General features: G+C 41.1%; 2 protein-coding genes across 9 annotated transcripts in view; one reads left to right on the top strand and one right to left on the bottom strand.

Moving 5' to 3' along the window:
- Nucleotides 1-12,500, bottom strand: part of LOC138022878 (receptor-type tyrosine-protein phosphatase S-like) — a 199,015-nt gene that overhangs the window by 61,197 nt on the left and 125,318 nt on the right. The window contains exon 4 of one of the 4 annotated variants that reach the window (XM_068869869.1): nt 9,266-9,517. The exons of the other annotated variants lie outside the window; for them this stretch is intronic. Coding sequence (XP_068725970.1) covers nt 9,266-9,517 — 252 coding nt within the window. The remainder of the gene's footprint in view (nt 1-9,265; nt 9,518-12,500) is intronic. 4 annotated transcript variants of the gene reach the window in all.
- Nucleotides 1-12,500, top strand: part of LOC138022885 (uncharacterized) — a 158,542-nt gene that overhangs the window by 102,195 nt on the left and 43,847 nt on the right. The gene's annotated exons all lie outside the window — the stretch shown is intronic.

Below are 12,500 nucleotides of genomic sequence, written 5' to 3'. Positions count from 1 at the left end.
CCAACTAAACAAGTATTAGAAAAATTTGACGAAGCGCTGGTGACAGTTGACGGCAAGGACCATGCTAAAAAGCTCACTGAAGGTAAGTATTTGCTCGTGGAAAGGAACAAGAACTTCTTACTTGCCGAAAAGTACAGCTCGGATACAGTCGCTAGTTATACCAGTGATCCTCTTGCTAGCGACTTGGATGACAAAAAGAAGATATAAGGCCGTTAAGGAAAGCAAACAGTTGAGGGAGGAAAAGAAAAGAGCGACTTCCTCCAAGGTTCCGAAGGCTAAAAGAGTTTTTCCACGTGCTTCAGAAAGGAGGGTTATCCTCAAACGCAGTAATGCAAGTTACGCGACGCCATTAGTGGCGGGAAACAGGGCGGTCTGTCTGTTTTCGTTGCTTCAAGCCAGGACACTTTGCCAGGGAATGTCGTACTGCCATTGTCCAGAATAGTGCAGGAACTGTTGGACAGTCCACAGAAAACTATCAACAGACAAGCCAGTGAATTCCTGATGTCCGGAACAGCCAACAATCTCTGCTGTGATGGTTCTATGAGTGACTCTTTTTATGATATAATCGGAGAGGATTTTATTGTTGATAAGATGTGTTGCAAGAGAGCTGCTTTAATAGCTTCCCGTTGCTTTAACGCTGCAGGTAGGATGTCGCGTGATGTGAGAGGTTTTTCCATCTTGGTCTAAGAAAGGTACCTTGAGAAGCCTTTTAATTTAATGGCCACCAACAACAAGCCGATCAATCGAAAAATGGGTACAAGCAAAAGGATCAAGAGTATCAATTTTATTTATTTTGCATAGCGGAGGAGTTACAGGCAAGCTATATAATGAGCTGTATAATGTACAAAAATATTCTACCCAAAGAGCTTCTTCACTGCTGCTTTGTTACATTAACGGGGTCATTAACTGATCATGATGCAAGCGGAATTCTTTAAAGCTGTCACGAAAGATGATATTGTTCACACAGCTATCTGATTTAATACATTGCAGTTCTCTGATCATTTCATGTGTCTCTATAGGTAGCCCAAGCTCGATATACGAGTATCCGTACAGTACTGACACAGTGCTACATGTATATTATGCGAGAGTAGAAATTATATAAGGATTTGCATCGGTAAAACGGTTTTCCTCAAAGTTCTGAAAACTATTGACGATTTAAAACAAAAAAACATGTTACCTTTCTTCAGTCTTATATTTATTTGATTCTGGTACGATTTCTGGGTTGATTTAGAGCGATTTAGGTGGTTTTTGGTTCCTCTTCTTTCCCAAGGTTTGGCACCGAGACAAAGCTGCCGAACAAAATCATCGAAGGAAAAAGGCCATAAATTCGTCCCCAAGGCTTCGATTGCCTCGAAATCCCATGCAAATCACGGACAATTCCTCTGCTACCCATTCGTCTTCTTTATTCGAGCCTCTTGTGCACTGAGAAGGATTTAAGGGCTGCCAAACTCTGCAAACATTTGCTTCGAGAGCCATCGAATGATGCTTTGTTCACAGCTCTCTTTATCCAAACCGTTGCAAGATCGGTTAGCGACCCGCGATTGGTCAATGGGCACAATGGTGACCAATCGTGAGTCTTATCGTGGGTCGCTGAAGGGGGTCACTAAAACTATGGGTGCTTACCATTTAGCCAAAAAATCCGGAAATTTTGGTTTGAGGTCAAATGGAAAGGCAATTTTCCAGAAAATCTTTTCGGAAATTGTGGACAACCTCCAGAGGTAGCCCTCTTTTTCCGTTCAGAACGGAATTCGCGAAATGCTCTTACCATTTGCGAGAACCTTCCGTTTCCAGGCCCTTTTCACAAGATCGAGTAAAATAAGTGGGATGGAATGTTGTGTAGTAAATGGTAAGTGCCATTCTCATCCGGTTGGTCATTAAATTTGGAAAATCGCTTACTTTTATGCAACGATCATTCCATCCGGATTATTTGGCTAAATGGTAAGCACCCTATTGCTCCATTCGGCCCGAAAATGCGAAATAATCGTGGTGTGCATTGCTGGCGTCGATTTCCCTTGACATTGAAACCTTTTTGGATCAATCAACGTGTTGGGCTTATATATAAGCTCCAGCCATAATTATAGCTATAGTACGAGGTTTGAAATCACAATTTTCTACAGAATACAACATTTTAATGAGAATGTATTTGTGACTTGAGTTGAATTTTTATGACCGTCAAGATTGGATATACCTTACGTACATTAAGCCGTTGATTATAGATATCTTTCAGTTACATGTATAGCCCTGACGTTAAGGCAAATTAAGATGCACAAAGCTCCTTATTAAGCATTGCTTTTACATTGTTAAACACTGCAAACTTTTACATACGATTGATCTTTTAGTCGAAGCATTTGAGCAACGATGTACAGCACTGTGTGAGCATTGCTTTGTGGCTCTTAAACATTCCAAACTTTTCCTCAAAAGTATTTTTCAGTCGCAGCTTTTAAGCAACGATATGCAGCGCTGCTTTACCATTGCTTTTTCGTTGTTAGACATTGCAACCTTTCTGCAGCGCTCGATATTCTGCTTCTGAAGCTTGGTGAACGCATGAACGTCACATAAAGGACGCATAAGCACTGTGCAACCTAAAATATGAAGTTGCGCAGCGCTGCAAGAGCGTTGCGCTCTTTGTACGGGTGTGAGGTATGCTGCCAAAATTGTTCTCGCCAGGCTCCTGTTTGCGATTATTAAATCGGTACCGTTTGTATATAACCTGCGTTTGCGGCTCGCAGTATGCGTCAAATTTTGCTAGCACATGCTCTATATCTGTTTCATCTTTGGCCTCTCCCCATTCAAAGGCATCGAAGGCTTTCGTGGCATCTTCGCCAATAACTGACAAGAAAGTGGAAACTCTTACCAGTGACTCCTGTTTGGATATTCCTGTTGCGATTTCATATCGTGATCACACTTTCTTCCAGGCTTTCTAATTCGTGGCTACGTTGTCATCTAAAACAAGCGCTTTGGGCGGTGGTAGGTTAGAAGAAGGCATGAATATTTGCGTAGACAGTGGTGGCAAAATTTCTGGGGCTACTTCAGCTGTTGTTCCTCCTGTCGCCATCGTAGTTTACACCATGACACCATGTAACGTTTTATGCCTTAGTTTAAACGTTAAATAGAGAGAGAGACAAATGCTAGTCTTGTAAAACTTTTTAATTCAGATCATGTCTACATCGAGCAGTCCAACAAGATTGAATTTCGAATATTTCTGAATTGTCTTCTGATAATCACAAGATACAATCATCAATGTCAAATCATAACAAGAGTTGATTACACTATTATAAGAATGTCACACACTGTCATAATGCGGTATCGTTACAGTGCGAGCGGATGTGTGGGGAACGGTTTTGTGGCCAATGATGTGAAGAGCCAATGGGTGCTAGTCCAATCCGGGAAGCTGTTGGGTTACGTCCTGAATTTACATGCTGGAACTTTTTAAGTCCCCCAAAGAAGGGTAGATGCTTTTCAACACATGCTAAGGGATGCTATAGCTAGCAAGTTTGTAGTATCTGCACACACGGCAGCCTGGTTTACAGGACTCCTGGCTTCCATGAGTTTGGCGCTGGGTCCAGTGGTACACATTTGGACCAGAAGCTTATACCAGGACATCCTACATGCTGCTTCGGGGGACAGCCCTTTCCAGTTATCTGCAGATGCCCAAGGTGAGGTTGTTTTCTGGGAGAAGAATTTTCGTGACACAGTGAGCCTATCCGATTTGGTCTCCTAGTCCGAAGCCTGAAGTTTTGACTTACTCAGATGTTAGTGATTCTGGTTGGGGTGGATTTGCTGTTCAGGTTGGCGGACATTAGTGGCAGAAGGAAGTTGGTCAGGCAATGAGAGTAACAAGAGCTCCACCTTCCGAGAACTGCAGGCAACTGGTCTAGTTTTGAAGTCTTTTGCTCCCCTGCTAAGAGGCAAGGAGGTTCTACACAGAACTGACAACAAGAACACTGTGATCATTCTGTCAATAGGCAGCCACAAACCCGACCTTCACAATGAGACAGTTCATATCTATAGGCTATGCAGGGAGTTTAACATTCGTCTAACCATGGAATGGATCAGCAGGGATTTGAATGGGGTTGCTGACGAGCTGTCGCAGACTGAAGATTCAAATGACTACAAGCTCGATCCTTCCTGTTTTGCCTACTTGGACAAGTGTTTGGGTCCTAAGCAATTGGACAGGTTTTGTAGCAGATTCCTCAACCCTGGTTGTGAAGCTGTTGATGCCTTCACTGTCTCATGGGCAGGGAATTACATATGTACAATTGGCTGTTTCCTCCACCATACCTGGTTCCTCATGTTTTGCGCCACATGTCAGATGGAGGGGAGGATGGAAACCTCTTAGTTCCGGAATGGCACTCTGCACCTTGGTGGCCCCTGCTTATTACCAAGCGTGGTAGGTGGAGGGGGTTTGTAACCAACTCCCTTAGGATCCAACCTTATGAGGGCATCTCTATTCCAGGAGCAGCTGCCAGCTGCTTCTTTACAACAAGTGTGCCACCTTTTGGACTACTGGCACTTCACCTTTGCTTCTGTGGCTCCCATGTTGGGACTTGGAGTCTTGCTTGCTGTTGAATGTTACGCATTATGCTAGCTACAAGGACACAGCTGCTGGTGATACCTTGGCGATCCAATCATGCCCTTGGTGGCTGGTGCCATGCACATCATCATGTCTACTATTGTTTGAGTTACAAGCTTGTTATGGGCACCTGTTTGTTTTTACCCAGCTGTTATGGATTATCGGCAGTTTTGGCTCCTAAGGCCTGTTATGGGCTCCAAGCTATTATGGCTTCCTTAATCCCTCTGTTATGGACACAAGTTTTGGTGTGTGTACATGCATGTGGATCTACTGCTCTTTATGGTACAGTGTATGTGTGCTTACTGAGTGAGTACATGTATCCGGTAGTGAAGCAAGTGGTTTATGCTACCAGGCAAATTCTTGCAAGACCAGCTGAATGTAAGGAACCATTGTCTCCTGTTCTGGTGCAGAAAGTGATCAGTCGCCTTGAGAAGGGTAACCTTGGTGAACTGCAGGCAGCTGGCAGCCTTGTTTTCCCTGGGTTTCTTTGGTTTCCTTCGACGGAATGACTTGCACCATTTGTCAGTAGACAGTTTTTATTTTGCTGATTCCCATGTAGCTATTTTTCTGGAAAAAACGGAAGAATGATCAGTTCCATGAAGGGTCATGGGTTTTTGTAGCCCGTTGCCCAGTCAAAATCATTGAGAAATTCTTGAGAATTGCAAACCACTCCAAAGGCTCTTTGTTATTTCGACGTGTGTTGCATACCAAGAGAGGAGTTCGTCTGCAGAAAGAGGCTATGTCTTATAGTCGGGCAAAGGAGCTGATCAAGAGAGAGCTTGGCAGGGAAGGTCTAGACCCCACTATGTTTGGAATCTATAGCCTGCGTTCAGGAGGAGCTTCTGTGGCAGCAGCTCTCAGTGTGCCAGACAGACACTCCCAGAGACATGGAGGTTGGAGAAGTCAGACAAGGAGTCTTTCGACTTGCTTCTACTTGTTACAAAGTCAATTTAGGATAGACTTTGGCATTGTTTCTAATTCTGTTATTTATGCCAACAGCTGGCGAAGTGAGAAGGCTCAGAAAAATTTACATAAATGATGAGTCCTTAGACGTGCTTCTACTTGTTCAAAGTTAGTTAGGGATGGACATTGACATTGCCTTTGATTCTATGTTGTTTATGCCAACAGCTTGTTTTCTCGTGTTTAGTTACTAGACAGTCAAGGAACTCTGTTTTGATTATCACAGCTCCACTTCTGCTGTCGAAATTGTTTTTTGTGCTTATAGAAAGAATGTTATGAGTTGATTTTTCCTATATTCTGCACTCTTTTTGTTGTACATTTGTATGGTTTGGCTTGGCATGGCTCTCAGTGGTGTGTGAGAAGTGTGGTTTTCCGCTGGCTCAGAACGAAAGAAGTGAAAAACGTTTTTTTCACACATGGCTGGGAGTCTGGGAACAGGTGTGCGGGGGGTTTCAGGTCACATGGCTTGTGTAAAGATCAGTTTTTTGTTTTGCCATCTGCCATTGCCTGACATGCCCCACCCACCCACCCGTGAAGTACTTGTAGAATGGGTTCAGTTGAGGTGAACTTTTTCTCTAGCCGCTTTTTTGTCATTGTAAGACAATTATGTTCTTACGTTAATAAAGGGCAGGCTGTGTGGTTCGGTTTGGCATGGCTCCCAGCAGTGTGTGAGAAAGGATTTTTCATAGGGTGGTGTTGAAGCACAGGATGAATAGTGAATCTGTCCTTGTGACATATACCCTACAGTCCGTTTCGATGATGTGTTCAGATACAGGCTCTGGTAATTGTTTGTGGTACATGTATGCTTCAAAGATACAAATAAAAATACTATTGAAGATTTAAAAGCTATGAGGCTATTCCTCAACCATAGTTTCCCTATTAATTTTATTAGTCCATGCCAGTCCTGAAGATATACCAGCATGCGGTGGGAGCCGCCTTGATAAAAATTCCAACTGCGAATTGATTTGTGCGTACTGTAGTGACAGTGTTCTCATCAAATGGTGAGTAAAAACTCGCTTTCCATCAGTTGTTTATTTCAGAGTGTAATTCGCAGTTTATTTGTAGGTTTTTACGGCGTCTTCTTGTCGCTTGTTTTACCAGATGAGAACAAACAATATTTATTGCAAGTGCTGTGAAAATTGGGTGTGTCAATAAATCGACTGTTGTGTTCCAGATAGCTTTGAGCGTGTACTTATTTGCCGAACAAGATTTGTTGTCAGAATACAGGTTAGACCATTACGCTTGTTTTCATACTTTGATTGACTCCATGTCATTACAAAAGTTAAAAATAAGTCTGGCTGCTTTGCATTGAAGCCCTAAGAGACTGAACTATTTCGCTGTTACAGCATGAACCCCATAAGATGAGACCATAGGTCAAAGAGGGCAGAATCACTTTAAAAAACAGGTCAAGGCAAATGCTTTTGGGGAGAAATCTTGATTTCTTGAGTAATCTTAACTTCTTAGCAAACGATTTCTTGACCTCCAGTATATGTGTGGGAGCTAGGAGAGCTTGATGTCGACTGTTATTCCCAGCAACCATGATTTAGTCACCCATTCAAGTAATCACTGAGCTTCCTAGTTAAGAGAAGATCTGCAGGATCCTTCAGATGAGTTCAAGAAGTTGTTAATTGGTCATCCATGAATCAAGAAATCACTGATTACATTGAACACAGTGACACACGCAACATGTTTGCCAACCAACCCAAATGAGAACCGCTCATAATTCATGATGTACCTGAATGCCCATGGCAGCGAGTTGGTTGTGATATACATGTATTCACCTTTCAGTAGACGAGAAGGACTTTCTTCTGTGTACAGTTGATTACTATTGATTCTGGCTACATCATTTGGAAAGGAAGACTGCCAAGGCAATAATTACCTGATTGAAATGCCATTTCTCCAATCATGGTATACCTAACATGTTCCAACGATAGTGGTCAAACCTTTGATTCAGAAGAGTTCAGAAACTTTGCAAGGGACTATGACTTTGAAATACTCACAAGTTCACCCAATTATCCTCAAAGAAACTGCCGTGTAGAGAACAGTGTGAAGACAGCAAAACCACTAATGAAGAAATCTAAGCAAGATACATGTAGAACCGACTTTTACTTAGCACATCTACAATGTAGACTGGAGGAATACCCCGAGCAAAGGCATGGGCAGTTCACCTGGGCAAAGAGTTTGTGGCAGGAGAACAAGAATACTTCTTCCAACAGCAACAAGTCTTCTGAAACCCACAACCCCCACTGACGTACAAGATAAATACTTAGGAAGAAGGTATGTCAGACCTACTACTACAACAGAGGCACTCGAGAGCTACCACCTTTACACAAGGGAGACGCAGTGTTTATGTTACCAAGTAACCAAGCCCAGAAAGGAAGAAAGCCAAGTTGAAGATCAAGTGGATGTGTGATTGAATGCAGTATGCTGAGGATGGTAGAGTTTTTTTCAGAAACCACACACACCTAAACAAATGCCATCAATCTCCACCTACCTCTACACCTGAAGAGGCACCTGGACATTCTAAAACAGTGACAGTACAGCTACGCCAACACCACTCACAGAAAAAGCAGTAAAGGACTTGATGAGGACAACTACCCACACCACCATCAAAACAAGTGACACCAGACACTGCAATTCCACCTTTGAGTCTGAAAGTACTGGTACCCACCACATGTGAAAGACCCAACCGCAGGAGAAGGTACAGTAACTGGGAGTAGACATTAAATCAAACTACCAGCTCATTTTAAGGACTTTAAAATGACTTAGTTTTTATTCAAGAACATTGAACTGTTTATAAATGTTTTATTTCAACCTAAAATAAGGACTTGTGTCCATTTTAGTACAGTTCACAGGCTCATAGTTTTCTTTGTGCATTGTTGCATTTGTTGCTCAGAAGGATATTTTAAGACTTTTGTTCCTGTTTTGAATCCTTTTCTTTCTTCACTAAAGGGTGTTATGATGTCACGTGATAGTTGTAATGACCAATCAGACACTAGTTTTGCCATGTGCTCGCTGCCTAGAGCAACCTTTCATTGTAGTTTGCCTGGAGTGAATTTCTCAGATTAAAAATAGTTTCTTTTCGTTCACACTAAATTTATTTAAGTCCAGTTATATTACACAGCAAAGTCAATAAAATGATAATATGCTCAGAGATCTCCTTCCTCAAGTCAAATAACATACAAATGTACATTGTACAGTTCGCATACCTACAATTTACTACAGTGCAGAATGGACGTTTCAAGAATAGTTATATTCCAAAATGTATGAGCATTTGGGACAACATGTACTGTGGCAGCTTACATGACATTGTATATTAATTTTGTATTATCACGTTTTTGGATCCGCGAGGGTTTAAAGTCTGAAATTTTTTAATAAAGTTATTCTCTTACTCCCGGCCCTTTAAATTGTTTGATTTTGAATTCCATGTTACCATGGCCTGCAATATATCAGAGGAGGTAAATAAGTTAAACATTCTCATGTGTACTGTAATTATCACACTCTTGAGTACAATGATATTAATTTAAGCAAAACTGGCTCATGCTGTTGATAGCACTATCCCCACCTTCTCATTTCTTTTTGGTATTTACATGTACCATGAACATTGTCATTGTCAGTAGACGTGAAACTGACAACATAATATAAAAAACAAAAACAAAAAAAAAAAAGGAAAACTTGGGGGCTTCTTGCTTTGCTTATTTACCACTCTTGTTGATTAAATATTTGCCTTACCTATCTTAATTTGAAATGAATCCATAAATGGTGCACACTTCTCTGCAGGTGTACACTTTCTGTTAACAATAACAACTTCAGCAACAGGAACAGCTGCTCCCAAGTCCACTCTCCACCAAGCATCCTTTGCCCAATCAGTGTGCATACAGGTCTTACTTTTCCAATTTGTTTTGGTGTTTCCATCCACAGCTCTTGATGCTACTCCATCCCAAGCTGTGGAAACCTGCTCAGCTGGTTGATTGAGGGCCAAATCTAAAAGAGAATGGCCAAAACATGAGACAACAAGAGAAATACTGTACCCTAAACTATGGTGTGGATATTGATAACTCATTATTAATGTAAATCTAGACCATAGCGTAGGGATCAGTGAGTCTGGCAGCTAACATTATTTTGTTATTAGCAACAGACCTTGCATTGTTATAAGCCTAGGAGCTATATATACAATGTGTTGTATATAGGCAGGATAAAAAGGACTACACATACAATGAACTCACAGCAGAAGGATGCAAAGGATTTCTATTACAAGGCTGCTGCTTAAGAAAGTTTTTCCGGAGCCCTCCAGACTTCCAACATTAAGCACGAGTCATTTTTTCAAGAGCCCAGAATTAAGTAATTAAAAGTGAGGATGAATCACCTTGTGATAAGTTAGGCGACTGGGAGACCGTTAGGCAGCAGCCTTGTACATTGTATCACTACATGTACATAAAATGTTTAAAAATCTATTATAATATGACTGTACATTAATGTAAAAGACTAAATATATCAATAATATTTACAAATAGACAATAAAGATGAAGTAGAGCCCTAGGTAAAATTAAAACAATTATGTACTATAAAAGTGTTCTTGTGCCTATTAGTTTTGCATCTTGGAAGATGGAAGTGTTGTTTGCTTCTAGTGTTCGCTGTACTCTTGTTGAATGGTGGCAGAAGATGATTACATGTAAGGACTAGCATACTCGTCGACTGGGAGGATATATGTTCCTGTAAGTAGAAGAGTAGTAAGTCCTTACATGGTAATTTGGCACGCTTGGGTTGTTGAAGAAAATATAGACAAGTTGCTACCTTTTTGCATTATGCTCTCCACATGTAAGTTCCACTTTAAATCATTGGACACAATAAGACCAACTAGTTTGGCAGAAGAGACGTCAACATCAATACCCTTTCTATTGATGACAATAGGGTCAGCTGAAAAACCTGCTCTGCAGAAGTTATCCTAACGTCTTAACACTTAGTTTCATTTAGTTGGAATCCATCGGCTCTTGTCTTCACATTAATATTATTAGTTCATCCACTTTCAATTGTAAGGTACTGTTACCGTTCTTGTTTACCAATTCTGAAAGTGTTGTGTCGTTGACGTACTTCCACAGAACTGAGTTAGACACTGACAGATCGTTGATCATAATGAGGAAGAGCCATGGGCCAACCTTGGTCCCTTGGGGGTCACCGGCCGTGACATCACCCCATTGCAAAAAACAGTCATTATTGATGTTTATAACCTTTGTTTCCTAGGCCTGTCAGTCAAAAAATCAGTAATCCAAGCCAGGGCAGGTCTTATGGGCATATGACATCATCTTGTGAAGAAGTACATGGTGGTTTATCAGGCTGAAGGCTTTCCGAAAATCAAAAAGCATGACCTGTGTAGTTGAACCATTGCCATCTGTAGATTCTGACCAGGAGTGGATCATACTAATTAGGGCTTGTGTTGTACTTGATCGCGGTATGGTACCAAATTGCTGTGGGTTAATCTGTTTGAGGATGGCAGGCTTCACATAGGCATTAAATCTCCATCCATGCTTCACATAGGCATTCTCCATCCATGTTTGGTAAGTTTATGGTCTCTTTTGATGTAGAAAGTCTCTTTACCAACATACCCCTTGAGGAGTGCATTGACCTATAGCTAGCAGTCAATTACATTTCCAAGGGCGATCCTGACCTGAAGTTAAGTGAACCTGAACTTAGAAGCCTTTTCACTATAGCTACCGCCCAGGCTCATTTCTTATTTAATGGCTCTTTCTATGACCAAGTTGATGGCGTAGCCACGGGGTCTCCTCTTGCCCCCGTTCTAGCCAATCTTTTTATGGGGCATCATGAAAAACTATGGTTGGGAAATTTTCACGGCTCTGAAATTTTATTTTACCGCTGATATGTTGACGACACTTTTTGTTTATTTCACTCGGAACATGATGCCATTACCGGTATATTTTTCCATTACATCAACTCTAGACACCCAAACATTAGGTTCACTATGGAAAAAGAAGCTCATCACAAATTACCCTTTTTAGATGCTCTAGTTGATAATAATCATCCCAATTATTTTCTAACTAGAGTTTACCTTAAGAAAACCTTTCCTGGATTATTAACTAATTATTTCAGTTTCACTTCGTACTCTTACAAAGTGGGTCTCATCAGGACTCTTATTGATAGGGCCTATAAGATTAACAACACCTGGTTGGGGCTACACGAGGACATACATGTAACTAAGCTTATGGAAATCCTGGGACCCTAAATAATCACTGTCCCCAGGGTTCCTTTCCCACTTCACCTATATTTTATTTAAGCTACCTTACATAGGCCATTTTTCTGTTGTCAGAAAAAGATTGTCATTTTATCAAGCGCTACTGCAATGATTTGGACATCAAACTAGTTTTTTCCTTCTTTAAGATAGGCAACTTGCTTGGTGTGAAAGACCCTATCCCTGGCGGGCTTCATTCACGTGTGGTTTATAAGTTTGCATGTGCGGGCTGTAATGCCTGTTATGTCGGCGAAACAACCCGGCATTTTTCCACACGCGTGCCTGAGCACTTAGTCAGTGATAGGGCCTCTCACATCTTCAAACACCTACAGAATTCTGAACATTGTCGCACCCTGTCTTCAGGGGGCTGTTTCCACACTTTAGATCACGCCTCTATGACTTTTCAACTCAAGATAAAAGAGGCTTTTCATATTCAAAGAGAACAACCTTCTCTTAATCAACAATTGCATCACGTAAATATAAAACTTTCCTTTTAATTCTCACATTGTCACGTTTTATGTACATTCCGTTGTTACTGGCATAATTAGCACGTTTTCCTACTTATACATTCAACTTAATGCTTTGTACATTAATCAACTGAAGATGACAGAAGTTTCTGTCGAAACATGTCTTGTAATCTCAAAAGTTTTGTTGTTTTCTTTAAATTCCATAATAATTTATAATTAAATATTGCATTATTCATCCCAGGCCACTCTTGGTCCA

The sequence above is a fragment of the Montipora capricornis genome, chromosome 11, assembly GCF_036669925.1.
Source record: "Montipora capricornis isolate CH-2021 chromosome 11, ASM3666992v2, whole genome shotgun sequence".
NCBI lineage: Eukaryota > Metazoa > Cnidaria > Anthozoa > Scleractinia > Acroporidae > Montipora > Montipora capricornis.
Note: the sequence above shows the minus strand (reverse complement) of the source record. Positions and strands in the feature narration are given on the sequence as shown.